This window comes from Cnephaeus nilssonii, assembly GCF_951640355.1.
Source record: "Cnephaeus nilssonii genome assembly, chromosome: 19".
Classification (NCBI taxonomy): domain Eukaryota; kingdom Metazoa; phylum Chordata; class Mammalia; order Chiroptera; family Vespertilionidae; genus Cnephaeus; species Cnephaeus nilssonii.
Genome location: NC_137090.1, coordinates 43,623,168 through 43,650,652, shown reverse-complemented (window position 1 = coordinate 43,650,652; position 27,485 = coordinate 43,623,168). Strand labels below are relative to the sequence as shown.

At 47.2% G+C, this 27,485-nt stretch overlaps 1 protein-coding gene across 1 annotated transcript in view; it reads right to left on the bottom strand.

The window, feature by feature from the left end:
• DNAH9 (dynein axonemal heavy chain 9) overlaps positions 1-27,485 on the bottom strand; it is a gene marked incomplete at its 5' end in the record, with an annotated part of 343,516 nt that overhangs the window by 50,683 nt on the left and 265,348 nt on the right. The window contains 8 exons of the mRNA XM_079798920.1: positions 881-1,051; positions 4,927-5,067; positions 10,662-10,826; positions 13,002-13,206; positions 14,146-14,268; positions 17,694-17,929; positions 20,239-20,427; positions 23,238-23,357. Coding sequence (XP_079655046.1) covers positions 881-1,051; positions 4,927-5,067; positions 10,662-10,826; positions 13,002-13,206; positions 14,146-14,268; positions 17,694-17,929; positions 20,239-20,427; positions 23,238-23,357 — 1,350 coding nt within the window. The remainder of the gene's footprint in view (positions 1-880; positions 1,052-4,926; positions 5,068-10,661; positions 10,827-13,001; positions 13,207-14,145; positions 14,269-17,693; positions 17,930-20,238; positions 20,428-23,237; positions 23,358-27,485) is intronic.

The window sequence follows — 27,485 nt, the reverse complement described above, 5'->3', positions numbered from 1 at the left end:
CAGAGAGGCCCTTGCAAAGTGAGGGTGACATATTTGCGAGGAGAGAAGAGTGAGAGGTGGGGAATAGTTGGTGGGAGGGAAGTCCGTCCATGCTGGGGCTCAGAGTTGCTTTTGTGATGGTCAGGCTGTCCTCGCTGTGCAGTGTTTGAGGGACAAGCCACACAAACTCCCCAATGAGTTCAGTCCTTGAAACTCACAGTCAGCATAGAAGTGACCCTAGAAGATTTGGCTTTTAGAACTGGAGGAGGCCTCAAGATCATTGGATTGGAGCTCCTAATTCATATGTGGAAAAAATTCCCAATGCTAAATGAGTACAAGGAAATACGTTTTCATGTTTTTTTCATGTTAAGAGGAAATAAAAAACAAAGGTTTCTTATTAACACCAGCGGTCCATAGTGCTCCCAGACCCTGGAGAACCATGGTTCTAAAGGACACTTTTAAGGTCAAGGCTGCTATAACTATAGAAAGACATGTGCAATTTCTTATTCCAGGGGAATGGTGGGACATTAAACTTAAACCCTGCAAGTAAATAATTAGTGAGGATACTCAAGAAGTGTCTAGTCATTGCTGTGGCACCAGCTTCCTCTGGTGCCGGTTTGGGTTGATGGGGAGTGGCTGCTGAGGGCTCTGGGGAGCAGGACCTCAGGTCATCCAGGACCAGCGAGGAAAAGGACAGCGCCTGATGAGTGGACAATGATGCAGCAGCACACAGGTCCCCAATGGGACCTTCCGGTCTGACCCCTTTGCTTGGAGCTCATAGTCCTCACATGCTATGGGAAACGATGTTAAAAGAAGAAAGCTTTTTGTTTTGTTTTTACATTTGCTGATTGGGCACTAGAAAATGACTTGTTTTCTGGAAACTTCTGCAATTCACTTTTACCTGAAAGGTGAGCTGGGCCAGGTAAGTCAGCTTATCGCACTCGAAGAGCCCGCGGGTGGTGTACTGGAACACGGAGAAGGTGATGCTGTCCAGCAGGTTGGCCACGCGCTGCGGGAGACTCTCGTGGGGCGCGGCCTTCTCCACCGCCCTCTGGAAGACGCTGCTGAAGGCCTGGGGGCGGGAGGCAGGGGGGTGACACGCCTGTCAGTTCCCCTGCAGTCTGACCTGCGAGGAATATCAGCATTTCCGAGTCACGGAACTCCTTTCCCAGCGTCTCCTGCCGAGAAGGAACAGCAGCAACAAGAACATTCTGTCTATGTTTGCTGTTTGCTTACTTTGCTCACATGAATTATTATGTGGTCTCAAAGTGGGCAAAGCTCCGAGGCACGCAGAGAAGAGCCTACGTTTGGATCAGGGAAAAATAAATGTCCAGTGGCCAAAATAATTACATCCAGCAAGTTTTGTTGTGTAACTACCTGATAAAAAGTTGATACAGTCAACAATAACCAGCTGGACTTAATTATTCCTAGATTATAAAATTCTTGAGGGTAGGACCAATGTTTTGTACAACTTTGTGGTCCAAAAGAGACCCTGGTACGTAACAGGCACTCAGAATGCTTTTAATTAGATACTTTTCCTGTGTAATGGCCAGAATCTCTTGTGTTCTTTCTCTGTCGACTCTGCAGTCCTTGAATGAGCGCCCCCCCCCTCCCGCCCCTTTCTTGGGGACTCTCCCTGTAGTGGGGAGCACGCGCTGCTCCCGGGACATCTTTTGAACTCCACACAACAGGCATAACATGAACTACAGATCACGACTCTCTGTGCCATTCTTTTAAACTTAGCCACAGACGTTTAACAAAAACACATTTAGGAATGCTGCATTTTGAATGTCATACAATAGACTGAGTCATTTAATAAATCAAAATATCATTGGGTCCCTCCCATGGTTGGCTGTGCAGGTTTCTTTTCCCTATTTTTGCCTTGTTGCTTTAAGAAGGAAAAACTCTTCGGGCTTTCTAACACCAGGCGTCTGAAACCCAGTGGAGAACACGGAAGATTTGTGCCTCAGTATTTCCTCATCAGCAACATGGGGGCGGGGGTGTGCGCATGCCTCTCCCTCTTCCATAGTCAGGTGTTTCTTGTTCGCGACGAGCTTGCAGCTTTTCTCCACTCGGTTTTGATGATCCTGGCGAGAGCCTCTGAGCACCTCCCCGCACCGGGCTGGCTGCAAGCTGGCGATGCTCCCCAACAGCACACGGGCGCTGGTGGGTCGTCTCAGTTCGTGGAGACCCAGTGCATCCTTTCCCCCCAGTGGCCACTACGGCTTCCCCCTCAAACTCCACATGACAGTGATCAGTAAAGAGTCTCTAGTTACTACGTTTCCACAACGTGGTTCACAATTCAGGAAAAGATCTGAAGAAATTTTGAAAACCTGGGCACATGGAGCATTTTCTTTGCGCTAGGCTGATTCCGGCCCTTTTCCTTCCGGTCCTGGAAAGCCCCTCCTCTTCCTCTTACTTCCGGCGCTTGGACAGCTGTGGCGCGGCCTGTGCTCCCTCCAGGGGTCTCTCCTGCCCACAGATCTTATTTTGGCTCCAATGCCCTTGTTGCTCCTTTAGGGCCCGTAGATCCTTTTTTCCTTTTCACATATACCAGATGGAGAGCACGCTGAGGTGGGGCAGGCCTTGCCGACTGTCTTATCTTTCCAGAACCCAGCCCAGCTCTTCACATCAAACAGACACGGGAAAGATCTGTTAAAGGAATGACGGAGGCCTGCTAACGCCCTGAAGAGCTTAGGCAAAGTAGGAGGGCTGCCCTAGACCCAGGGTGGACACGAACTTCAGGGGCCAGGCGTGTGAGACAAACAGGTGGGGGTAGGGACGTGGCAACATGGGGGGGGGGGCATGCCTGTCTGGGGAGCAGCCCCCCAGCTTCAGCGAATTTATGCTGCATGGAATGTGAGCTCAGGACTGCCAAACCTTCCAGACTTTCAGGAGAAGCCAGAAGTTAGGACTTGTATGAAAATCCTTCTTTTAAAATCTTTGTCACCAATGAAAGTATTTGAAAAGCCCTCCGAGGATCAAGGAAAACAGGTCAACAGGCCTTGGGCCTCCAGTGTGTTCTCTCTGCTTCTGCCCTCCTGCTTCTTACCTTTCCATTCGCTGAGAAACGCTATTCCTCTAGCTGCGGCCCGACCCATCCCCCATGCACACACTGAGGGAGCGGGGCCTTCCCTCATCTGCGCCTGGCCTGCAGGAAACCTTAGTGAGGTCTCTTCCCAGGGGGGACACCCTGGCCCCTGGAGTGCATCTCATTAACTCTCTCCTAGCCTTTGGCTGAGTTTTAAAGAAAGGTCACTTTATCATCAAGTTCCACCTTACCCATGTTATAAACCTCCACGTTCCTACTGAACCTCGCTTTTGACGTTTTTGCAAGTCTGTAAGCACATCTATTAAAATCTTTGTCACCAAGGAAAGTATTTGAAAAGCACATATCTTAATATATTCCTCCTCAAAACACTTCGGAAAACCAGTCTGTTGCCACACTGGCCTCGCTGTGGTCTTCCGGCTGCGAGAAGGCCGCTCTTTTCTCTGCCGGGAGCAGGAAGTGTGAGATCCAGCCGCAGGCAAATGCCGAGACCATGGACATGCCGGTAGCTGCCTTTCCTTCAAATCATGGAAGGCTTCTAAGTTATTGTTGTTCCGAGATTTTTGAAGACACTTATTTCTGCTCCTTATTAGTGAGTGTTCAGCCTGCTTTCAATGATCAAGCTGGTTTATAAACTGTTTTTGGCGACTCTTAATCACAATGTGGGACCCCAAATCCTACCCCCTTACAAATAGAGCTTCCAAGGACAAGCCCACACCAGGGTGCGGGTGCTGAAAACAACTTACAGTGGATCCCGCGCACACATTTTCATGGCTCCAGTGATCTCTTCCTCCCAGGAAGTCACTGAGCTCAACGGCAGTGCGCCTGGAACCGGGAGGCGATCCTGCGGCTACTCGGCTTAGCTTGCTCACCTTCATACAGCCTTTAAGTATTTTATAATCTTTCATATGCTTTGACCCGAATATAAGGCCAAGCATCGAATTTCTTTTAAAGGCATAAAATACTGCAAACACAGCTCAGCTCATCTGCAGCGCCTCTGAGGGAGGGAAAGGCGTGGGAAATGGTGACGTCATTTCCCATTTGACGAGCCCAGGTGCTAGCGGCCCGCTGATTTCTCAGCTGCACACCCCTCCCCACACCTTGGTCTCCATAGCGCAATTGGGCTTCACGGAGTGACCTGTGCGCTCTGAGTGTGTGTCTGTGTGTATAAGCCCTTCCCCCTGTGTGTGAGTGGGCGGGGGGCATGTGTGTGCGTGTGCGTGTCCTCTGTTGGGTCAAATCAAATAAAGTTGTTCAGAAATGCTCTACCACCAGCTAATGCCTCTTCAATTGTTGAATTTTGGTGAATGTCCTAGGGGAGAAATATATAATTTCAGGGATGCATTTAAAATCTATGTGTCTTTATTTTTCATGAGTAAGATAAATTTAGTCACCACGTATGATTTGATAACATCTTTGGTTTTAGAAAGAATTCAAAACCCATAAAATAGTAGCTTTGGGATATGAAGGTAGTAAGAAAAGTAATTTGAAGTTGGTCTATTATTATTGCCTACTTTGGTTTTGATGGGTGTGCATGACACACATTATGTTTTAAGCTCTTTGGGGGCGGAGATTACTTCTAACATGTCTCGGTATCCTCTCCCACACATTCTGCGAGTTAGTGCCTGCCATGTCCTGTGTGCTCACTGAATGAGCGAGGCCGGGACTTGGTGTGGTTCTGCTTCGGTTCCAGCCGAATAACCAATGAGCTGTGAAAGCCCAGTTAAAGAGACGAGGGATGTAGTACAGGGTGCAGGCACTGTAGCTGCTCTCCTGGATTTGATCTTAAAGACCTGCCACAGCTAATGAAAGCACACGGTCAGCTGTCATGGGGAGCGGCACTGGCCATATTGTGCTGCTTTGTTACAATTACGTGAAACACTCCAGGTGCGAGTCACCTTGAGAGAAAACTGGTACATGGGGTGGATCCTGCTGAGGTCGTTCATGATGAAGTAGAGCAGAGAGGCGCGGGCGGCCACCGGTCGATAGTGCTCCCGGGCCTCGTTGATTTTCACTTCGGTCACCTTGGCCTCCTGGACCTGTTAGAAAAAGAAAGGGTGGCCCATTGTTCAAGCCAACCAGGGCCTCCTGAGAATCGGCTTGTGTGAGTCAGAGTGTCTGTGTGTGGGGTGGGACAGATTGCGATCGGGAGAGTGGCTGAGGGTTGGAAAGCTGCCGTGGTGTTCCTTAAAGGAGCTGATAGTAACCGTCTTTCAGGGGGTGAATGTCAGTCCTTCTGGCTGGGCAATGTGGGCCGTGCAAGCCTCATGCGCCATTTCTTAAATTTATGTCTAATATAAATAACAAAAACTTTTATAAAACAGTCACAAAAAAGTAGTTGGTTGAACTAAAATATAAAAACAGCAACAGAAGATGGGAGAGGATGATCTAAGTGTTCTAAAATATTTACATTATTTTTGGAGAGCTAGATATATTTGCTTAATTTTAGACTTTGTTAAATTAATATATCTATTGTCAAGTCACATAAATAATGAAATATTTTTTATATATAAATGAAACAAGGTTAATCAATAAAATAAAATAAAATCAGCAAAGGATAAAAGAGGAGGATAAAGAAAAAGGAAGAAAGGAGAAAAAATAAACAAAAAACATGGTTAATAGAAAACACAGATTAAGATAGTAGAAATATTTAACTATATCTGTAATGTTAATAAATGTAAATTGGTTACATTCAGTAGAAAAAAGACAAAAAATTCTCAGAAGGGAGTGGAAGTGAACAGAAATCGCATAATTGCTCATATTGGTGTTATCACAGATTCATACTCTTAAGCTCACCTGGGTCCTTAATGCTGCCCATTATTCTGTGTGTCTTTCGTCAACTTTCATTTCCATTTCTTGCAACAACTATTGTAAACCTTCACTCTTCTCCCCAAGTCCTCTACCTCAGCATCATTCCCTCTCTCAGCAGAGTACATGGGAGTTGCAAAAGGAGAAGTGAGTATAGACAATTCTTTAGCCAAATTATGAAATGGTAAAGAGAGAAAGGATTGTAACCTAAAGAGTACATGGATCCTTCAAGACTTTCCCTTCTATTTCTACCCCAGCTGCCCATAGGGACCCACGAACCATTTCTAGATTCACGTTTGCCCTGTATCCCCTATCACATTGGAACTAACTATCTTTCTGAAGATAAGTCTTGCACAGTGACAGATGAGTACTAGAATTGGTGGGGTGATCATATTGTAAGGCATAAAATGTTGAATCCTATATTATACACATGAAACTAATGTAAATCATGTAAGATTATATACCAATTACACTCAAATAAAAAATAAAGCTCTTTATCGATGACCCAAATTATATTTCCCCTGACTTTCTTATGTACCTGACTATATTAATTATTCCTTGCCATTCCCATTAATTCAACTCTTCTTGGCGACTGCTCTTTTTCCTTTACAATCCATGCATCCTCCCACCCCCAGCTAAGATCTTAGCATGCTCAGTCTCTCCCATGTCAGGGGGGAATGCCTTGAAGGATCCATCTACTCTTTAAGTTACAACCTTTCTCTCTTTACCATTTCATAGTTTGGCTACTTTAAAGAGTTGTCTATACTCACTTCTCCTTTCTCAACTCCCATTTGCTGTCATTCTAATGCAGGCTTCTCTTCTACTGCTTCACTGAAACCATTCTCCCCAAGTTCACTGATAACTCCTTTTTGCAAAATTCAGTGGACACATCTCAGCCATTATTCAACACCATTGGACATCCCTTCCTCTTGAAACGCTTCTTTTCATGATACCTTATTACCTGCTTTTCCTTCCATCTCTCTGCTCCATTCTATCCTTCACATCTTTACTTTTCTTAAACTGTATCAGTATTTCTCAATGCCCTACTTCCAGTCTTATTGTATTACTGGTGTCCTGGGTTCTTGTGATCTCCCAGGATAAAAGTCAAAAGAGATCATCAGAAACCGATACAACCCTGGTGCATTGGCCAGGAACCAAACTCAGGTCTCCAATATATCAGGCAAAAATCTTACCATTGAACCATCCTGAGTTCTTGGGAGCTCCTGAGATAGAAATCAAGAGAGTTCACCATAAGAATAGTACTCAGGAAAAAAAAAAAAGGTGTACTAAGGGAAACATTTAAAGGGAAAAGAGAAATGCTGCTCCCCGAACAAAAGCCAGGAAATAGTTTTAAAGAAGTTGGGGCTGGAAGGATGATGTCTAAGCGTGACGTCTAAGTATGGAGAGGTGGGACTCTTTGGTGCCTGCGTGGTGGAACTACATGCTTCTTCATGCATCACATGTCTTATTAGCATGTTAATTCTTCACTCAAGGGTGTGTGTTTTTTTAGCATTTAAATGAGGGAGGGTCACCAAAGGGCAGTCTTTCTTGCTAGTGCATATGTGTGAGTGAAGGGAACACAATTTAAGCTCCCAGGAGTAAATCTTGCAGACAGAACTGTCCTTCAGTCTAGCTGCTAATTGGCTGTAAGCAGAGGGTAAGATATACGGGGAGATTAATGAGTTTTTGACTGGTACATGCTGGGGTCTGGGAGTAGCCTGTCTATCTCAATTGCACACACATCTCATAGGTGACTTCATTCACTTCTAAAATTTCAATGACCAACTACCTGCTGATGATTCTCAGCACTCTATCACCAGCCCAAGATCATATATCCAAAAATCCATGGGACATTCCCATGTGAATGGCTCAAAGACATTGCAAACTCAACACAACACACACTAAAACCATCATTTCTTCTCATTCCCAAATCCACTTCTAATCTCTCTTTTTTTTTTTTCAATTGTAGGCACCAGTACCTTTCTAGATGTTTATTCCTGGAACCTGAGCAATTTCCTTGACTATACCTGTATCTATATACAAGAATGGGCAAAAGTCAGTTTGCAGTTGAGAGTATGCAAAACAGTTTATTCTTGTATTATTTATTACTTATTGTATAATTTCCCATATGAACAACTGTAAAGCTACTTATGTCCACCCCTGTATAATCATATCCAATAAATTAGCAAGTTTTTCAATTCTACCTCCGAATTTGCACATAGCTCTTGAATTTGCCCACTTCTTCGCACCACAACTGCCAACCTTAACTCGGGATACCATCACCTCTAATCGGAATCACTGTGCCCTCCACTACTTTCTCTGCCTCCGCATTCCCAAGCTCTCCTCCAGACTGTATCTGGAGTGATCGTTCTAAAGCACAGCTCTGACTATGTTACTCTCTTGTCTAAAAAGGAAAACAAAAAACTCTTTTATGATCCCCAACTCTCATTCAAGCCCAAACTTCTTAGCATGGTCTACCAAGTCTATTGCAATGGAAACAGCCTGCATTTCACGCTTCATCTCCAGTGACTACTTCCATCTCCTCTACTGTCCCTCGAGTCCTTTACACTACAGAAGAAATGTCCCTCCCCTGTGGCTGAGCTGAGTGCTTTCCCTATGTGTTCACGGCCTCCTGTGCTTCCTCTATCACAGCCCTCATCACAGCTTTGCAGTTGCCTGTTTGTCTTTCTCTTTCAGAGGACCAGGTCCCAGAAGCCTGGGAGTCCAGCACATTCATTTTTGTACCCCCAATTTTTGTCATGGAATTTGGAATAGAACAGCCTCCAAGTAAGTATTTATTGAATGAATGGATGAGAAAGAGAAAGAAGAAAACAAGACATGAAACAGCAAGAGAAAAAAAGGTTCTATAAACGCTTCGTGCACAGCAGGCACTCAATAAATGTTCGTTGACTTTGAAGAGGAGGATAAAGAAAGAAGGAATGAGCTCTAGCCGGTTTGGCTCAGTGGATAGAGTGTCGGCCTGTGGACTGAATGGTCCCGGGTTCACTTCCAGTCAAGGGCACGTGCCCAGGTTGTGGGCTTGATCCCCAGTAGGGTGCATGCAGGAGGCAGCCAATCAATGATTCTCATCATTGATGTTTCTATTTCTCTCTCCCTTCTCCCTTCCTCTCTGAAATCAATAAATATATATTTTAAAAAAGAGTCATTCTTCCATCTCTCTGAAAATTAAGAAAAAGAAAAGAAAAGAAGAAAAGAAAGAAGGAATGAGGTGGCAGGAAGAGATATCAACATGGTCAATTCCACCTCTGACCTACTCCCTCAAAGTGGGTTGGAAAGTGTCCTCTCATCTCTTCTGCCCCAGGCAGTGGAACTTCTGCTGTGAGTATTTTGTAAACTTTGTCTGCCCCTATCTACAGATATGGAGGCCATAGTGAGCCACGGGCAAAACCTGGGGTCACACCACAGTCACAGAGACAAGTGAGGCTGGACCTTCCTCCTTTCAGTCTCTCACTCAGACCTCAGCTGTCTGTTATCCCAGAGTGGTATGAGCTGGTTTGTCTGCTCTGCCCAATTTTTTTTTTTAAATTTAAAAAAATTGATTTTTAGAGAGAGAGGAAGAGAGAGAAAGATTGATATGAGAGCGAAACATGGATCAGCTGCCTTCTGCACAGTCCCTTTGGGGGATCAAGCCCACAACTCAGGCACGTACCCTGACCAGGAATTGAACCAGCAATCTCTTGGAGCATTGCACTACACCCAACCAGCCACATGGGCCAGGGCATTCTTCATTTTTCCTACCTTGTTTCTACCTGGAACAGAGTCTTTATATTTGGAGAAATCCCAATAATCTGACAATAAGTGTATTCCTTCAAAGGTGTATTGTTCCTGGACACTGGTACAGACACACTTACCCTACTCAGACCTGTATCTTTTTTTTTTTTTTAATCCTCACCTGAGGATATTTTTCCATTGATTTTTAGAGAGAGTGAATGAGAGAAGGAAAGACAGAGAGAAAAATCAATGTGAGAGAAAGACAGAAATATCAATGTGAGAGAAACACATCGATTAGTTTTCTCCTTCTTGCACTCAGGGCCAGGGCCGGGGAGGAGCCTGCAACTGAGGTACATGCCCTTGACCGGAATCGAACCCGGGACCCTTTGGTCCACTGAGCCAAACCGGCTAGTGCTCAGACCAGTATTTTAAATACTCTTCTGATCCAAGAGCAGAGCTGAAAATGAGGAAAGAACTGTGTGGGTTCGCAGCCTGCTGGGAATGGGCGGGGGAGCTTGGCCCTCGGAAGTCATGTCTGCTAGTCCCCCACAAGGGAAAACAAGCCTTCCAAATGTTGTGAAAGAAGGGGAGAAAGCTGTACCCTAAGTTGTTTGCAGGATGGTACTGTTTTTGAGAGCTGAGTTTCCTGGGAACCACTGAAGTTCTCTCATTAAAGTCAGACATGTGAGATTTTCGCAGGCTGGGGTTTCCTCAAGGGGCAATCGTGCCTGAACCAGCCAACGCTTACAGCAGTGTGACTGACCCCTTACCTTCGGGGCAATTCTACAAACTCACCGAGGAGTTAAGTTTGAGCTCCCATGCCCTGTATAGACTGCAATGCCCTGCACAGACTTCACTGCTCATCAAACGTTTGTGGAGGTGAGTTGTCAAAAGCATTTCCCAGAAGGTGGGACCTCCACAATACAGAATTGAGCTAGTCATTTCAGGAATCCTGCTTAGTTTGCTTTTCTAGGAGAAACTTGGGAAGACGGAAGAGCCATCTGTCAGTCTGGCTTCTTTTACCTAAAAGTTGAATGCGGGGTCTAGGAGGGGGGCATTTGCCCCCCAGCTCAGGCTGCCAGGGTAGTTTCACCTTTTCCTCGACTTCCGCCGCGGTCTGCTTGGTGACCTCCAGGTTCTCCACCAAGGCCGTTTCTCCCAGGAAGTTCCCAGAGGCCGAGGAGAGGCGAGACAGCAGGCTGTCTTCCAGTGTTTTCAGGGTGATTTTGAACCCGTTCTGCTGCTTCGTGAGATCTGACTGCAAAGATCAAGTGAGGGGGAGTCACATATAGAAGCCCAGAGCATCCTACTCTCGGGAGAGGTCTGGAAAAATAAATACTTATGGGGCCAGGGTCCCTTCTCTTCGAGACAGCAAACTGAAGCAAAATAGCAGAATAGTCAAGACCATAAGCAGACAAGACGAGCAACTGAATTAAATCCCAACTGCACCATTTCCTAGTCACGTGACCTTAGGCTAATTATCTCCTGTGACCTTTAGTAACCTGGGCTGGGTTAGTCCCAGACCCCACACCTGGGAGTGCTGTGCAATGCTGCGCAGGTTGCCAACAGTCTGTTCACGAAACGGAACCTGTTTTTGTGAATAGTTTTAGTTCCCCAGAGGGTCCTCTCTGTCACCACTTTACTGCTCCCAGATGAATAGCTCTACGGATAAGTTGTTTTTTTGGGAAAAAAAGTCAACAGAAACTGTCTTACACAGTTTAGACAAGATCACTGCAGGAGCTCTCCTCAAGGCTGGCGGGGGTGCTGGTGTCCAAGCGGATCTCACCTGTCTTCCCTCTGGGATTGTTAGGTTCCTATCCCACAGCACTGGACACTCTCTCTCGGGTGGGGCCATAACCTCAGGCAGCTGCGGTTTCTCTGCCCGTGCCCAGCTGGGGTAATTGCTTTTGGATCCACGAAAGAACAATCTTCCTGTTGGAGGCTCGAGCCACGGCCACCCTGCTCAGCTTCTGCTTCTTACAAAACACATTCCTCAACCCCAGTTTACAACCGGGATTTGCTGTTCTCTTCAGGGAATGCTCTGTGCCAGGGTCTTTAAATCAGTGAGGGCCCAGCCGGCGTGGCTCAGTGGTTGAACCAGGAGGTCACAGTTCGATTCCCCATCAGGGCACCTGCCCGGGTTGCAGGCTTGATCCCCAGTGTGGGCCATGCAGGAGGCAGCTGATCAATGATTCTCTCTCATCATTGATGTTTCTCTCTCTCTCCCTCTCCCTTCCTCTCTGGAATCAATAAAAATATATTTAAAAAAAATTAGGAATTAGCTCAGATGCAACCCCCTCATAGAACCTTTTTCTGACTTCCCAGTTTAAATTAGTCCAGGGCTCTCTAAGATTCTCATCACCACCTGACATGGCATATATTTTTTGTTTACATTCTTATTTGCTGTGTCCCTCCTCTAGACCTTAAGCCTATGAGGGCAGGGACACGGTGTTCCTTTCGACCTGCTGAGCCTGAGCGCCTGTGCTCTTGCCTGCTTCGGAGTTGGGCTCCGTGGGTGTGTGCTCAGTAAAGGCGTGCTCCCAGGAAGCGGAGGCCGGGCGCCCTGGCGTCAGTCTCACATACACCGTCATTTTGGAGGTACATTTATAATCTAATCAGGCCTAAAGAGCATAAAACGGGGATGTTACTTGCTGTGGACTGAACTGTGTCCCCAATAAATCATGGTGAAGCCCTTCCCCCCATATTGAAAATGGGCCTTTACGGGGTTGAGTAAGGTTAAGTGAGGTCAATAGGGTGTGGCTCTGGTCTGATGGGAGTAGTGTCCTTATAAACAGAGACACCAGAGAGTTCTCTCTTTCTCTGCACACACAGGAGGAGCCTGGGAGTACACAGTGACATGGTGGCCATCTCCAAGCCAGGGAGGAAGGTCTCTCCAGACACCAAACACGCGGTCCCCTATCTTGGACTTACAGCTTCCAGAACTGTGAGAAAATAAACGTCTGTGTTTTATTGTAGCAGCCCGAGCTAAGACACTGTCCTACGGTGGATGAGCCGCCTGTTTTTAATGCCCTTGCAAAATTAAACCCTGCTTAGTAGTGACATGAGAACATGTGTGACAGGAGGCCCTCATGCCTGGCCATGCAAGCTCATAGCCCCTCCACGGCCCTGCGGTGAGTGTCTGTCTGCCTCGGTTCTTCAGCTCACTCTAGCCTCTGTTTCCCTGGCGTTCCAGGTGGCTAGAGGTGTTGGCGCTCCTCAGTCTAGCAGAGCCCCGCCCGGCTGCTCAGCTCCAGAGCAAATAGCCCACATACTGTATTTTCCGGTGTATAAGACGACTTTTTAACCCAGGAAAATCTATAGATTTTCGTCTTGTACGCCGGAAAATACGCTACTTCCCCTAGAGAGGGGCGCCCTGCGGGATCTAGTGACAGCGCATTGTCTGCCTCCCTTTCTCGGCGGTTCCTGGACGCACCTTCAGCTGCTCCAGGTCTGGCCTCTCCATGCTGACCACAGCGGCCAGCAGCTGGTCCTCCAGGCCATCCCTGGTCACAGTGAAGTTGATGAGGGTGGCCTGAGCCTGCAGCTCCGGCTGGTAGTGAGGATTGGCCAGTTTGGTGTGAAGTATGAGCCGGAACTTGGGGTTGTATTCACACTCTTTGTCTCCGATTTTAATGAACCTGGAACATAAAGGCTCGGGTAAAGGTGGGTGCCTTCCCTTGAGATTAAACCAGAGACAGAATTCTAGATTTGTTTGAAGATCACAGTAAATAATGCTGCCATATTCAGGCGGATTCCTAAGGATGGCTAGTGTGAGCCCTGGGGTCCTTGTTGCCTTAACGTGGGAGACTGGGGTGGAGGGTGACAGACTTTTCCCACGCCACCATGTTTGATTCTGCATCATGCAAACCGGCGGGGAGAGCCAGTGGCACATTACGGAACATTTCCAGCAGATGGCAGTAAAGTGTTTGCAGGAAGGGGACCTCTTTAGTTTGCACAAAGGTACCTTACAGGCTGGCTGCAGGGCTTACTTATGTCTGTGGCTGACAGAGAATGACATCCAAGAGTGAAAATGGTTAATTAAGTTAACGAGCACATCCCGAGGACATGTAAAGGCGGCTTTCGTCTCGGGCACTGGGCGAGGCTTCATGATAATCACCCCTCCCTCTCCCAGGAGCCCTCTGCTGCCCTTCTCTTTCCTCCTGCTTCTGCCACCCGCTAATTAGCTACCAGCACCCCGAGCAATCGGGGCTCATCACAGTGACAAAGAGGTGAGTTCTCAGGACTCGGAGGCCTGGCTTGGGTAAAATGCTCACGCTTCAAGTCAGCCTGCTTTTGGGCCCCTTTCCTTCTAAAGTTCCTCCAAAATAGTGCACTATGGCTATTTAGAAGGAAGCCGAGGAGGACATTGATGGATGGAAGCAAAGTTACTCTAGAAACTTTCTCTAGGGTGTGAGGCAGCGGATCACTCCTCTGCTGGAGGAAAGGAGTGTGCGTGCTGTGGGAGACACTCAGACGCAAGCTGGGGAGAGCGCGTTCTAAGGGGAGCGGAGCTGTCCGCAGTCCTGCCGGGGCCGTGAACCAGCCCTCAAAGGATGGGCAACACAGCTGAGTCTCACCGTCCTTTTTTAATGACTTCTCTCCCGAGCAGTGGTCCCAGGACAGGATCGATGGACTCCTCCAGGTTTTCAATCAGCACCACGTCTCCAGCTTCCAGAGCTTGCTCTATGGTTTGGAGGTAGCTGGGGAGAAAGTCCGTAGAATGAGCCTGTGGCCAGGTACAGGTTCAGAGGAAATTTAACAACAGTGGAGGCTCTGAAGCTCAGGGATAAACTTGGAAGCAACCTACCTGGGATGATTTCTGTGGCCGCATTTTTTTCTTGTATCGTTTTAGAAATAGGGGAAAATTTCAAAATGAAAATGTGAAAGTTAACTATAACCTTTCCATCTATCATTTAAATTTGGTGTTACTATACATGTTTTGATGTCATATATTTTCAAGTTTATTATCACTATTTCTATTTATTTTATATTATATTATTTATATAATTACTTATATTTGCATTTATATTTATTATTAGACTTACAAAGCATATTCGTTTTATAACCTGGTTTTATAGATAAAATGCATTGTAAACATTTTCCCATGTCATTAAATATTCTTCTATAACAATTTTTATAGAATTGGCCCTGGCTGGTGTGGCTCGGTTGGTTGGGTGTTTGATTCTGGGTCAGGGCACATGCCCGGGTTGTGGGCTCAATTCTCAGTAGGGGGCGTGCAGATGCAGCCAATCAACGATTCTCATCATTGATGTTTCTCTCTCTCTCTCTCTCCCTCTCCCTTCTCTCTGGAATCAATACAAATATATTTTAAAAAATCAATAAAAATATTTTAAATACATTATAGTGAAGAAGAAGAGGAGGGACTCATATAAGCTAATACTGAAATATTTTATATAACTTTAACAATGCAGATATATAGAAAAAAGGTCTAAAAGGATATAATATTCCAAAAAGTTAGCAATCTTTTTCTGTGAATAATGAATTACAGGAGTTTAATTTTTGTCTTTGTGATTTTTTTGTACAAACTTTTTTTCTTTTACTGCAATAATGTATATGTATTTTAAATGAGAAATATCACAGTAAATGTTATTAAATATAAAACTAAATAATTAAAGGTATATTATTATATGAGTAGAAAGGAATAAAGATCCATTTAATAAGAAAATTTAACATAGAGTAAAATGTCACCTCTAATTAATTGGGGAAAGGATGGAGAATCTAATAAATGGTATTGGAATATGGCTAACTACTTCAAAAATAAAAATTAGGTCTATACTTTATATAATACCCTAAAATATATTTCAGATGATTGGATTTCAGTGTAAAAAAACCATTAAAAAACTAAAAATTCACATAATTTCTGGACAGAAAAAGACTTTTCTAAGCTTGATCGATGGAAGAAATGAGTGACAAATCTGAACAAACTGTAGTATGTTCCATCCCACAAATAAAAAGACAAATGACACTCGACCGAACATCCATTCCTCTGATGAAGGGAGACTATACTAAATAGTCTCAACACATATTACATATAATAAAATATTTGCATTCAAATACTAGATACCAAATCTAGAAAGCCATCTAACAGAAGAGTAGTCAATGGACATGAACAGAGAATTTTTTGAATAGGTATTTACCGAGGGCTTCTTATGTGTCAAGCACTGTTTTTGGTATTAGGGCAATAGGAATGAGCAAAAACAACAAACTTTTTTCCCCTCTAAAATGCAGTTATTGGTTAGTTAGAAAAGAATACTTTAATTAAATGTCTCATGTCATTTCTCATCAAATTTTGCTCTATAAGAAAGAGCCCATTCTGTATTCAATATTTGCTTTAACTATTTTTTCAACATTGCCTGATTTCTTTAAATAACCATAGGTGAGCTGGATGTCTGGACAAGCATGTTTGGGACAAGTGGTCAGAGCAGCAAACCTCACTTTGTAAGCCATGTGTTCGAGTAAATAAACCTTGGATCACTAAGTGAGATCACCTTGGTTCAAACACTGCCTCCATCGATTTAAAAATATTTAAATTAATTTTTAATTGTGGTAAAATATACATGAAATCTACCATCTTCACCATTTTTAAGCATAAAGTTTGGTGGCACTGAGAACATTCCCACTATTGTGTTACCATCACCACCATTCCTCTCCAGAACTCTCTTCATCTTGCAAAACTGAAACTCTGTACCCCCTTACACAATGATTCCTCGTCTCTCCTACCCCTCCTCTGGGGGACCAATTTTGTCCCTATGAACCTGAGCACTCTAAGTACCTCATGTAAGTGGAATTACACAATTTGTCCTTCTGTGACTGGCTTATTTCACTTACAGGATGTCCTTAAGGATGTTAAGATTCATCCATGTTGTAGCATGTATCAGAATATCATTCCTTTTCAAGGCAGAATGATATTCCATTGTATGTATATACTACATTTTGTTCCTCCATTTATCTGTTCATGGACAGGTGGATTGCTTCCACCTTTTGCCTCTTGTAAATAATGCTGTTATGACCATGGGGGAACAAATATCCATTGCTTTTAAAGCTGTGTACTCTTGTGGAAATTACTTCTGTGAATCTCACTTTCCTCAAATGTGAATGGTACCAATAACACTAACCTTATATGTTGTGTGGATTTAAAAAGCATCTATAATAAAAGTGTAATATGCTAATTAGACCGGACGTCCTTCTGGACAACCCGGGCTGTGAGGAAAGCCCGGCTCCCGGGAAATCAGTGCCGGCAGTCGGGGGAAGGAAGGTCTACTCTCACACAAATTTCATGCATTGGGCCTCTAGTTTGAAATAAAACTTGTACCATCAAGAATGGCACATATCAACCACTGAATACATGGCCCGGGCCCCGTCCCTCTCCCTCATTGCCCTACTCTATTTCTCCCATGCATCCTAGGGCACAGAATAAGAATTGAATACTGAAAATACAGGGCTAAGTTGTAACAGGGCTAATGTAGCAATGGGGTGAGAGATGCTGAGGCCCGGCCTGTGCAGTGTGGTGTTTACTGGACTGACATTCTCTCTGGTATTCACGTCCCTTCTTGTAGTAGTAACTCCCGTCTTGTAGGTTCAAAGCCGTATGGCCGGCACAAAGGGCTCTGAAGTTTCCTTGGCTGCTATGCATCCAATTGCAAATGTCCTGTTGCTCCTCAGGAGAAGGAGAGTTTAGGTTTGTTCAGTGTGGCTCAGGGGCAGAGGTGGGAGGAAGGGGTAGGAGAGGCCTAAGGTGGGCAGGTTTTGGCTCAAGGTGTGGAAGACTTTGTAAAACACAGATTCCGACAATGAAACGTGATGCTTGGGGAGTCAGGGAGTGTTCAAGCAGAGATGGGAGGGTGGATGCCAGGGATAGTGGAGCTGGGGCTCCTGAGTGGGTTGAGAGGCTGACACGAGTGATCTCTAATGAGAGAGAAAATCAGAGACTCGGTACCCAAGCATCTTGCATTGAGATGTGTCCTACAACGGGAGAAGGAACATGGGAGACCGGGAGGGACCAGGAGAGTAGAAACAACCCACCGGGACTTAAGATCTGCTCATAACACTTTTGTTTTCTCTGCACAAATGGCAAAAGTGGGACCTTTCGTGCTAGGCCACTTACCCCTTCTGACCGATCTGGGTGACCCGGAGGTCTTCTCCGTATTTGTTCTTGACCCATTTGATGCCTTGCAGCTGAGGGTCAACCAGGAGCGGCCAGCGTTCACAGGTGATGAGGATGGTGGCATTCTCCACGGACATGCGGTCGGCAGGGAGGCCCTGGTTCTGCCAGGCAGCCACGTCGGCATCATCCGTCAGCATCCTCAGGGGGTCCAGGCTGGGGGTGACCGGGATGGGGACCTGAGGATGAAGCAACACCCCACACTCAGAACGGACGCGTGCCTTCTCAGCTGGGGTGGGATGCACAGTGGTTCCCTAAAATGAAGAGTTCCTTGAAAGTGCTTTTCTGGATGTGTAATTATTTCTGGACACAGGATTTTTAAAGTCCCGAGAGTATTTTTTGTGTTGACTGATGAAAACAGCAGAAATTCAGCCTGTGTGACCCTTGCCCTTTAGTTTATTCACTGAAGTCAGATTTCTACCATAAATCATTTGTATCTAAATCAACAGCCTCTTTGGTGCCCTTACCCGTTAGCATGCTGCATCTCTGTGCTTCTCGTGCGCCAGGCCCCTCGTCTACGGAGCTCTCCCTGTCTGTGCAGCCAACACGGACCGCTCTCTGCTCTCACTGCCTCACCCCTGCTGACAGAGGCCTGGTGTGCAGAGCTGGGGTTGCTTCCCTTGGTCCCGGCCCAGGACCCCACACCCAGGGCTGACCGCGTGACTCTGCAAACTCCCTGCTGGTGCCCTGGGAGACCGGTGTGCCCTCCGGGCCTGAGCGTGCCTCCGCACAGCCCTTTTCCCTGCGGCCCAGGTGAGCCCCGGGCCCTGCCTTTCTGTCTCTGTTGACCTCTCTCTGCTTGTGTAATTCTTGTGCAAGTAATATGTTCCATGGGGACGTGTACCTTTTAAAAAAAGGCAAGTAATCATCCCAGTGTTGTGCAACCATCAGCTCTGGGTCTGAAACACTTTCATCGCCCCAAAAAGAGGCCCCATACCCATTATTAGTCACGCCCCGTGCTCCCCTACCCCCAGCTCTTAGCAACCACGCTTCCGCTTTCTGTCCGCTTTCTGTCTCGATGGGTTTACTTAGTCTGGATATTTCACTTAAAAGGAATCATACAACGTGTGATGTTTTGTGTCTGGCTACTTTCATTTAGCAGAATGTTTTCGAGGTTCACACACACATGCCCTTTGAACCCCTCCGTCTCTCTCTTCTCTGCAATCTGTCTTCCCAGTTACTCGGGGAAAACCTTTGTAAACCATCTCCTGCCCCTTTAACCACCTGCTAAGTTTGTGAGTGGCCAGTGCTGTGCCATCCAACAGCCGCTGAAGGGAAACCTGCCCCGGGAGGTCCTTACCCCGGGATCGGAAATGGGTCCATGGAGTGAGCTTCCTTTGTAACCTATGCTTTCTGGTTTATGCACTGAGAGCTATCGCTGCGAGAAAGAATCCGCAGATTTCACCCGACAGCTGACAGGGTCCAGGGCACGAAAATGCATACAAACAAAACCAGAAAAATCCTCGCGAAGCTGCCTCATCTTCATTCGCTCAGCTAATGATCGCCCTTTTAACACCTTCCTTTTCTACAAGCGCCCAAGTAAATAAATAGCGTTCTTTTTGTTTATTTCCTAGAGCTGGAACAGTTGTTAAAGCACTATTGGACAGATTATCAGCTAAGATTTCATAAGCTGACGGGTGAAACCACTCCTCACTAGACAACGTGGGTTCTGCGTTCTAAGGCGACACCTACAGGTGAGCTCGGGAATGCAGCCCCTACCACCTGCTCCTCATGAACACAAGCTCCTGCTGGGCTGGGGGCTGCCTGCGGCTCGTGGGCAGGAAGGTCCTAGCTACCTCGTGAGGCCGAGGGCACGCGGAACACTCCGTGGCTGTGGGGGCGGAGGGATGTGGCAGTCTCGGGTCACATTAGGTGTTATTGGGTCTAAGGCTCCAACACAACCCTGAGCTGCTGCAGCAGGAACCAGCATCCCCACTCCACCGGGTCAGTGCAGAGGAGGGGCGGGGGGAAATCCACCCCTCACACCAAGAGGCCGCTGCGTGCGCATGGCAGGAGAGGGTGAGGCCGGTGCACACGGGGCACAGACGGGGCAGCTTGGGGCCCAGTAACAAGGTGCAGTGCAGAAGCTGGGGAGGGGCCTGGTCCCCGCTGCCCCGAGACATGTGGCTCAGGAGCAGAGAGACTGGAGGGAACACAGGTGGCGCTGGTGCTGCTCAGGGCTTGTCGTTCTGAGGGGGCCAGGGGGCAGCCTGCTGGGCAGGGGACCAGGGTTCCCACGGAGGGCCCCATTGGGAGAGAGCTGCTGTCCTCGGAATCCCCCAGCTGACCCGCCCCGAGGGCCATGGGGATCAGGCAGTGTGGGAGCACGGGGTACGTATGTCTCCCTCCCGGATCCCAGCCATCAGGGTGGGTGCTCGGTGGAGGTGGGAGAAGGTGTGCAAGCGGGGCTAGAAGGTTTGGGTGGTGGCCATGTGAGCGCACGGGTGCCACGGGCGCTGTGGGCGGTGGAAGCTCTGGCCACACATACTTGCAGCTGGCTCAGGTAGGGTCTCCAGGTCCCGTCCACGAGGCTCCGCCGGTATTTCTTTGTAAAGAAACCCAGGTAGGAAATGAAGGCCGTGGTAAGTAAAATGTCTCCACACAACGTGCTTTCCTGCTGCTTGAAGTTCTGCACAGCTTCTGCCCACCGCACGTTTTCAGAAGCGAGTCCTCCCACCTACGGATTCAAAGGCCAGAGGGGAGAGAAGGCTTGTCACGGAGCCGCAGGCTCAGCCCCGCAGGTCACAGCGCCCGTTTCCCCCGACACCCGAGCATCACTGCCGCGGCCCTTCTGACCCCGAGAGTTTGCAGCAAGCATCTCAGCAAACAAGGTCCTGTTCTGTGCTGTGTGCTGTGATCTGTGTGCTGTGAGCTGTGTGCTGTGTGCTGTGTGCTGTGTGCTGTGAGCTGTGTGCTGTGAGTTGTGAGCTGTGTGCTGTGAGCTGTGTGCTGTGTGCTGTGTGCTGTGAGCTGTGTGCTGTGTGCTGTGTGCTGTGAGCTGTGTGCTGTGAGCTGTGTGTTGTGAGCTGTGTGCTGTGTGTGAGCTGTGAGCTGTGTGCTGTGTGTTGTGAGCTGTGTGCTGTGTGTGAGCTGTGAGCTGTGTCCTGTGTGCTGTGAGCTGTGTGCTGTGTGCTGTGAGCTGTGTGCTGTGTGCTGTGTGCTGTGAGCTGTGTGCTGTGAGCTGTGTGCTGTGTGCTGTGAGCTGTGAGCTGTGTGCTGTGAGCTGTGTGCTGTGTGTGTGCTGTGAGCTGTGAGCTGTGTGGGCTGTGGGTCGATGGCAGGCCCTGATGCAGGCTTCCAGGTCTGCCCCTCATAGGTTCGAAGATGAACCCACCCTCCTCACAGGCTGAAAAGCTTCCATATGACCATGCGCGCTAATCACTCAGCACAGTGCCTGGTCCGCAAAATATATTAGAAAATTATTCACCTCTCCTGTCTCTTGTCCAAACGCTGGGATATGAAAAGAAGGAAAATTAATTTCGTGCGCTATAAATAATTCACAGTGGGCAGGGAGAGGGACATGGTGATTAAGACGCGGAGCTGGAGGGAATGATGGGCGTGCACAAAGGAGCGAGGCTGCAGAGCGCGTCCTGACTCCGGCCTGCTTTGGGGCGGCCTGCCTTCCGGGCGCTCTGTGGGGGGGCGGGTGGGGAGCAGGGACACCCTCTCTACAGAGAACTGGGAGGCGCAGGGCGCAGCTTAGCTTCCGTGTTAAGAGTATCTCTTTTTCCTTCCTGGGGAGATGGCCTCATAGGATGCCAGGCTGGGAGAGATCGCAGGGTGTGCCAGCCCAGCCATTCCCGAGGCCACGCTTAGGTTACACGGTGGAGGCCAGGAAGGTGGCGATGATCGCAGGACCCCGGGGGCCGGCGGAGGCAGGGCAGCGCCAGAGCCCACAGCGCGCTCCCGGAGCAGAGCACGCGCTGCCCCCGCGGCCCCGCAGAAAGTGCTCCAGCGGCAAAGAAGGCGGTGCAGGTTCTGGAACCCGAGCAGAAGCCGGGCGGCGAGGAGGCAGCACCCCGTCCTGCACGTCCACACAGGGCACAGGAGCCGTCGCTGACCCGCTGCTCCGCTGGGTCGGTCGGCTCCCAGCCGCTGCAGGGCGTGCTCCTGGGCAGCCTCTCTCCACTGGTTCTGTGCCTCCGTCCTCCCCGCACGAGGGAACCGGCTGTGCTGTGTGAACAGACTGGCTGCAGCCCACGTGGGAAGCCCTTCATTGGTGAGAAGGGGCTGTAAAGGCTTGTGATGCAGTGAAGTCACACCGGGGGGCCGCTCTGGCGCTCTTAGCTGACATGTGATGGGACTATGAGCCGTAGGCATTTAAAAGGCCACGGGTCCCTGGGCCCGCCTCTCTTCAGGAGCTGGGCCTGCGCCCCCCTGAGCCGTGGCTGCTGTGAGCAGTGGGACCCGGGGAGGGGCCTGTGCTGGCCTCCGCCCAGGCCTGGGGGACGGGACCTCTGCTCCCTGCTCCCGGGCACTTGCTCCGGAGCCCTGAGGAACTGTGTGATGTCAGGCTGGGAGACCTGAGGCGATATGGAGACGCCCGCGAAGGAAGTCGCTGTATACCCTCCAGACCAGCGTGGCCACCGGCTCTATAACGCCACGTGGCCCCTGTTGGCACCTGGAGCAGAATGGCCTGCTAGCTGAACCTGCCCAAGTTCCCGACCCACAAACTTGGGAGATTTAAAGAGTGGTTATTTTATTAAATCTCTAAATTTTAGAGTAATTTGATATACAGGCACCATAGCACAAGCACTGTGCTCTGACCCTCTGATTAATTTTTTTCCAGGAAGGTTAGAGCCTGTGTGTGTGTGTGTGGTGTGTGTGTGGTACATGTGTATGTTTGTGTGATGCATGTGTGTGATGCGTGATGTGCGTGACATGTGTATGCGATGTGTGTATGCACGTGAGATGTGCATGCTATGTGATGTATGTGTGACGTGTGTGATGTGCATGTGTATGAGATTTCTGTGTGATGTATGTGATGCATGTATGTGTGTGATGTGTGTGATGTGTATGGTGTGTGTGTGTGTGTCAGTGTGTGTGTGATGTGCATACAGGTAAGGTCATGTTCAGAAATGCTCAGGGTAAAAAAGTCTCATTCTTTTCTGCTTCTGCCTCAGTTTCCTGTCCTCACACCCTCATTATTGAACATGACACAGGTAAGAGCTTCAGAGCCTGTCTATCAAATGCTGGCTTTGCTCTCTAATGCTCCCTCTGGTCGATACACACATACGTAAGCATCTCACGTCTCACCCGGACTGCCTGAAGGAGCCAGCGTTCCCATCCTCCACCCATCTCTGCAGGGAAACGTTGACCAGCCCGGGGTATGTGTTCACACCCTTCTCAGGATGCAGCCCCTCATCCCAGCACATTTTAATATTCCCCCCAAGCCCACGCAGCGCGAGCTGGCTCATCCATTCCCACCTCCTCGGCGCCTGACAGCTCCGCTAATGTAATTAAAGCTCCGCGCTGAGCCGCACTCACCAGGCGATTTGCAAGGGAGATGGTGCCCGCGGTCGCTTCGGCTTCTTGCTGACATTTGAGTTTGTCTGCTGTGGCTCTCTCAAACTTGGCTGTGAGCTTGGCCAGGTTTTCATCCAGGTGCTGTTCAGGAAGGAACACAGGTGTGTCAGTAATCCCGGCCCCGGCTCCTCAGGGCTTGAGACAGGGTCCCCGTGCAGGCATCTTCAAGGAAGAGTTCCCGGGGGGAAGCTATGAAGACGGGGGACGGGGGCAAGGCAGGAAAGGGAGGCGAGTTAGGGCGCTCTCAGGCAGGGTCCCAGTGAGACCTCAGCCAGATCCCCGAAGGAGAAGGTCAGAGGGGGGTCCAGCGCAGTCCTGACCCAAGTGAGAAGCTGAGATTTCCTGCACCAGCTCCACAGTCATTGGTCTAGGGCCGGGAGGGCTGATGGCCATGGAGGAGGGCACGCACGTTCTCTTCCTCCTGGTGTCCTGGCAGATAGGCTCTCGTCGCTGCCAGAGCTGCAGGGGCTGCCTTTAGAAGCAAAAGCTCCCTGACGCCTGCAGGCCTGCAAATGGTCAGAAAGACCCCAGAGGCCCGGGCGGACCACACTCCGTGCCTGCCGCAGCAGGGCTGTGCGTGCGGATGGCCTGTCTACACCCCAAGTCCTCTCCAGGCTGTAAGGTCCTAGAAACATAAGATTCACTGTTACTTAACCTCAGCTATTCTCTTACATGACTCCAAAGTATGGGGACATTAAAAAAAAAAACGCAGTTTCCATTTTTTCTAAATGTACTAAGAATTGAGAATTGAAGCACTTAGATATTGTTGCCCCCAGAATACACATTAGCATACACAAAGACACACGGACCGATACCTCCCAATGCGTCTGAGCCTGCTCAGTAACCCGGGTTCAGGCTGCTCTGCTGGTCATTACCAAGTTACAAGAGAAATAAATTAAGGGCCAAGCAGTTGAAAAGCAGGTGGTGAGGCATCCAATTAATGGTGGCAGACTGGCCACACTCATTTAATTCCTCTTCTTCCTGAGTCTTTTCTAAAATGATTGTGAAGCAATTAAAAAAGTCACAAGCCCATAACACCAAACGAATGTGAAGGGCCATTGGAGGGTGAAGGATTCCAATAGCTTTATGAAGACCACACTGACAGGGGACCGGAAACTGCCGGAGCAGGGCAGAGAAGCTACACCCTTGAAGTGAGCCTCCGCTCACCAAGGGGGAGGCTGATCAGCCCTGCAGAGCCCCATGCACCCTGGGCACTTGGCGATGTCAGGTGTGATGGAGGGGAATGCTGAAAATAGGAGGAGGGGGCGGGCGAGGGGAGGATGGGAGTGGGCTGGGAAACATTAATGGGGAACAAAGGAGGACCCATGTGATACTTTCAACAATAAAGAGGAAAAAAAAAAAAGAAAATAAGAGGATAAATTGGAAGCCTATTAATTCCCCACTTGATATCTCTATTTGCATGCTTAGTATGCAATGCCACCAGGCATGTATGTCACCAGGCAGGAGATTAGACAGTGGCAGGGAAAAGACAACACACTCTGGTAGTTCGGATGCATCCAGCATAGCTCATCTGATCTTGAGAGCAAGTTCTGTCTGTCAACTGGCTCCGCCCTTGTCTGCACAGCTATAATCAGCCCTTGCTCATGACTCTTGTGAAAGAAAGAACAAGAAGATATTTGATGAAGGCCTAGATTAAGTCACACAAGAATTAAAAACATGACCTTGGAACATGGAGATAACTTCCAAGCATAAAAACAACAACAAAGCATAGAATCCGTCATAATTAGCGTCTCAGAGAGATTCAGGTCGTCTCATCCATAAAACTAGAAAAGGATGCTAGTTAAAAGAACAGAGAACTCAAAAAATGTGGAAGTTATTATTGTTAATGTAAAAAAATAACAAATTCAAGGGAAGTTTTAAAAGATAAATTTGAGGAAATCTAGAAAGTATAAGAAAACATAAAGTATAGAAAGAGTAGAGAAAATAGGGCCCCATCAGAAGGTCTAACATTCAATAAATATGTATTCAGCAAGATAAAATGAAAAAGGAAACAGAAGGGAGATTAACCAAGAAGTAATACAAAATAATTTTTTTTAGAACTGAAGAAAAGTCTCTACATCATAAAAAAGGATGGTAGCTAAGCATGTCAATGTAAAGTTTCAGACACCAAGAATAAAGAACAATTTGAAAGACTTCCAGAAAGAGAGAAACATAGTGCATTGATAAGTCTGTTCATCAGATTTCTCACCAGATGAGGATAAAGCATTCAGTGTTCTAAGCAGAAAAAACTAGCAACTCAGAATTCAATACTCAGCAAAATTGTCAGCTCAGTTTAAAAATAAAGACAATTCCAGACTGGAGCAATTCAGAAAATTTACTTCTTACCTAACATTTCTGAGAAAGTTACTTTAAAAAGAGCTGTCACAAAACAAGAGAAGAAATTAAGAAAGGACAAGGCATGGGGTCTAGGAGCCTTTGGAACCAACCCAAGAAAGCAGTGAAATATACTAACACTGAAGCTCTGAGTTGGGGATCAGGGAGAAAAGTCTTAGAGGCAAAGGATGACTGGGTAGAATATGAATTAGATGGAGAGTTTAAAAGCAATTGAGGCTATCCAAAAGGAACTAATGGAAAAGAAAAAAGATAAAGGAAAGTAGAAACTCCAGGGTTGTAGAAATGGTTGTATAAGAAAGGAAATATAATGCTAGCGTACCACTTAGATTTGCTATGAGCAATATAAACATGTTCACAGAATATAAACGGAATTTACTGATGTTTCAACTGTTTGAATCAGTCAGAGGATAGAGCAAGGACCACTTAATTTTGGTTATAGAATAGAATGCAGATATGTTTGATCTTGCTGACTCAAAAGCAACAGTGATAATAGGTAGTGATAACAGGAGTTGGGAATTGGAAGGTAGGGAGGAAGTTGAAGGAAGGAGCAATGACTTCATCTTGAAAGCTGAGGGCCCCAAGGAAGCTAACTCTATCTGATAGAGCAAGAAATAAAGATTACACCAACTCACAGTGCCACAATGATGTGGGAAGACATAGCGATGAACATCTTAGAGTCTCATCTAGCAGAAAGTTTACTGCCTGAACAAGATCCATCAGGAAATGAGATGCCAGCACAGCACGTAGAAAGAAACCAAAGATTCAAATGTGCAGAGGCCGGGAAGATCATGTAAACTGGTCCGATGACTATAGCAAAACTGTCTGCTTGAATGGGAGGCCACGACTTAACGCCTGGGTCAGTTAATGCTATTTGGGAATCTTATTCTTTTAAGACAGTCCAGATGTCAAATTTTTACAAGAAGCTCCTATTGTTTTAAATGTTGGCAACTAATTAAATCACTATGTGTGGACCAAATACAACACATTGAAGCCACTTGGTAGCAAGCTCTGAGGAGTATCAACAACCCATTGAAACAGACAAAATAGTTAAAGGGCAGAAGACTATGGTTTCTCATCAGAAATCCTTGTCTACTATTTGATATTTTATTTATGGTGAAGATATGCCCGATGAAAATGCCTTACTTGTTTTCATTACTATTACTTTTATAAATTGTAATAATATAAAATACGTTCATTATAAAAAAAAGAAAATACGGATAAGCACCATCTAAAATCTACCACCCAGAGCTAACCACCACTATCATATTCTATGTATTATAATTGCATGAATAGTTTAATTGAAACTATCCTATATAATAAAGAGCTAATATGCTCATTAGACCAGATGGTGTAATGATCTTCCATAATGACCAGTGGGTGGGGGGCGGGGCTGTGAGGCAGCTGGGGTTGCGAGGGCCGAGCCCCTTGCACAAATTTCGTGCATTGGGCCTCTAGTAATTGTATAATTTGAGCATCTTGAATATACAATTTATGTGGAATTATCCTAAAATTCTAAAAATAAGGCTTGGGGTGGCGTGCAACTGGAGAAGGCTGGCAATGGCCTTGGTGGGCCCCCATGTCAGAGATGGTATTAGCGAGTCTCCTCTGTTATTGGGGGGCGGGGGGTGGTCAAACTCTTGGGGTGTTGATAGTCATGTGAATAAGCAAAAGATGGAGAGGCAGTTGTTAAAAGTGAAAATATATTAAAAATATGTTGGCAGGAAACAAGTGCCTTCGTAAGGTAGCCAAGTATTTTAAAACATTGTGCTGCATTCACAGGTTGAGTAGGCTGTCATGGGAATGTTGGCTACTGAAAAGGTATAAACATTTTGCAAACATTCCTTTTGCACCAAA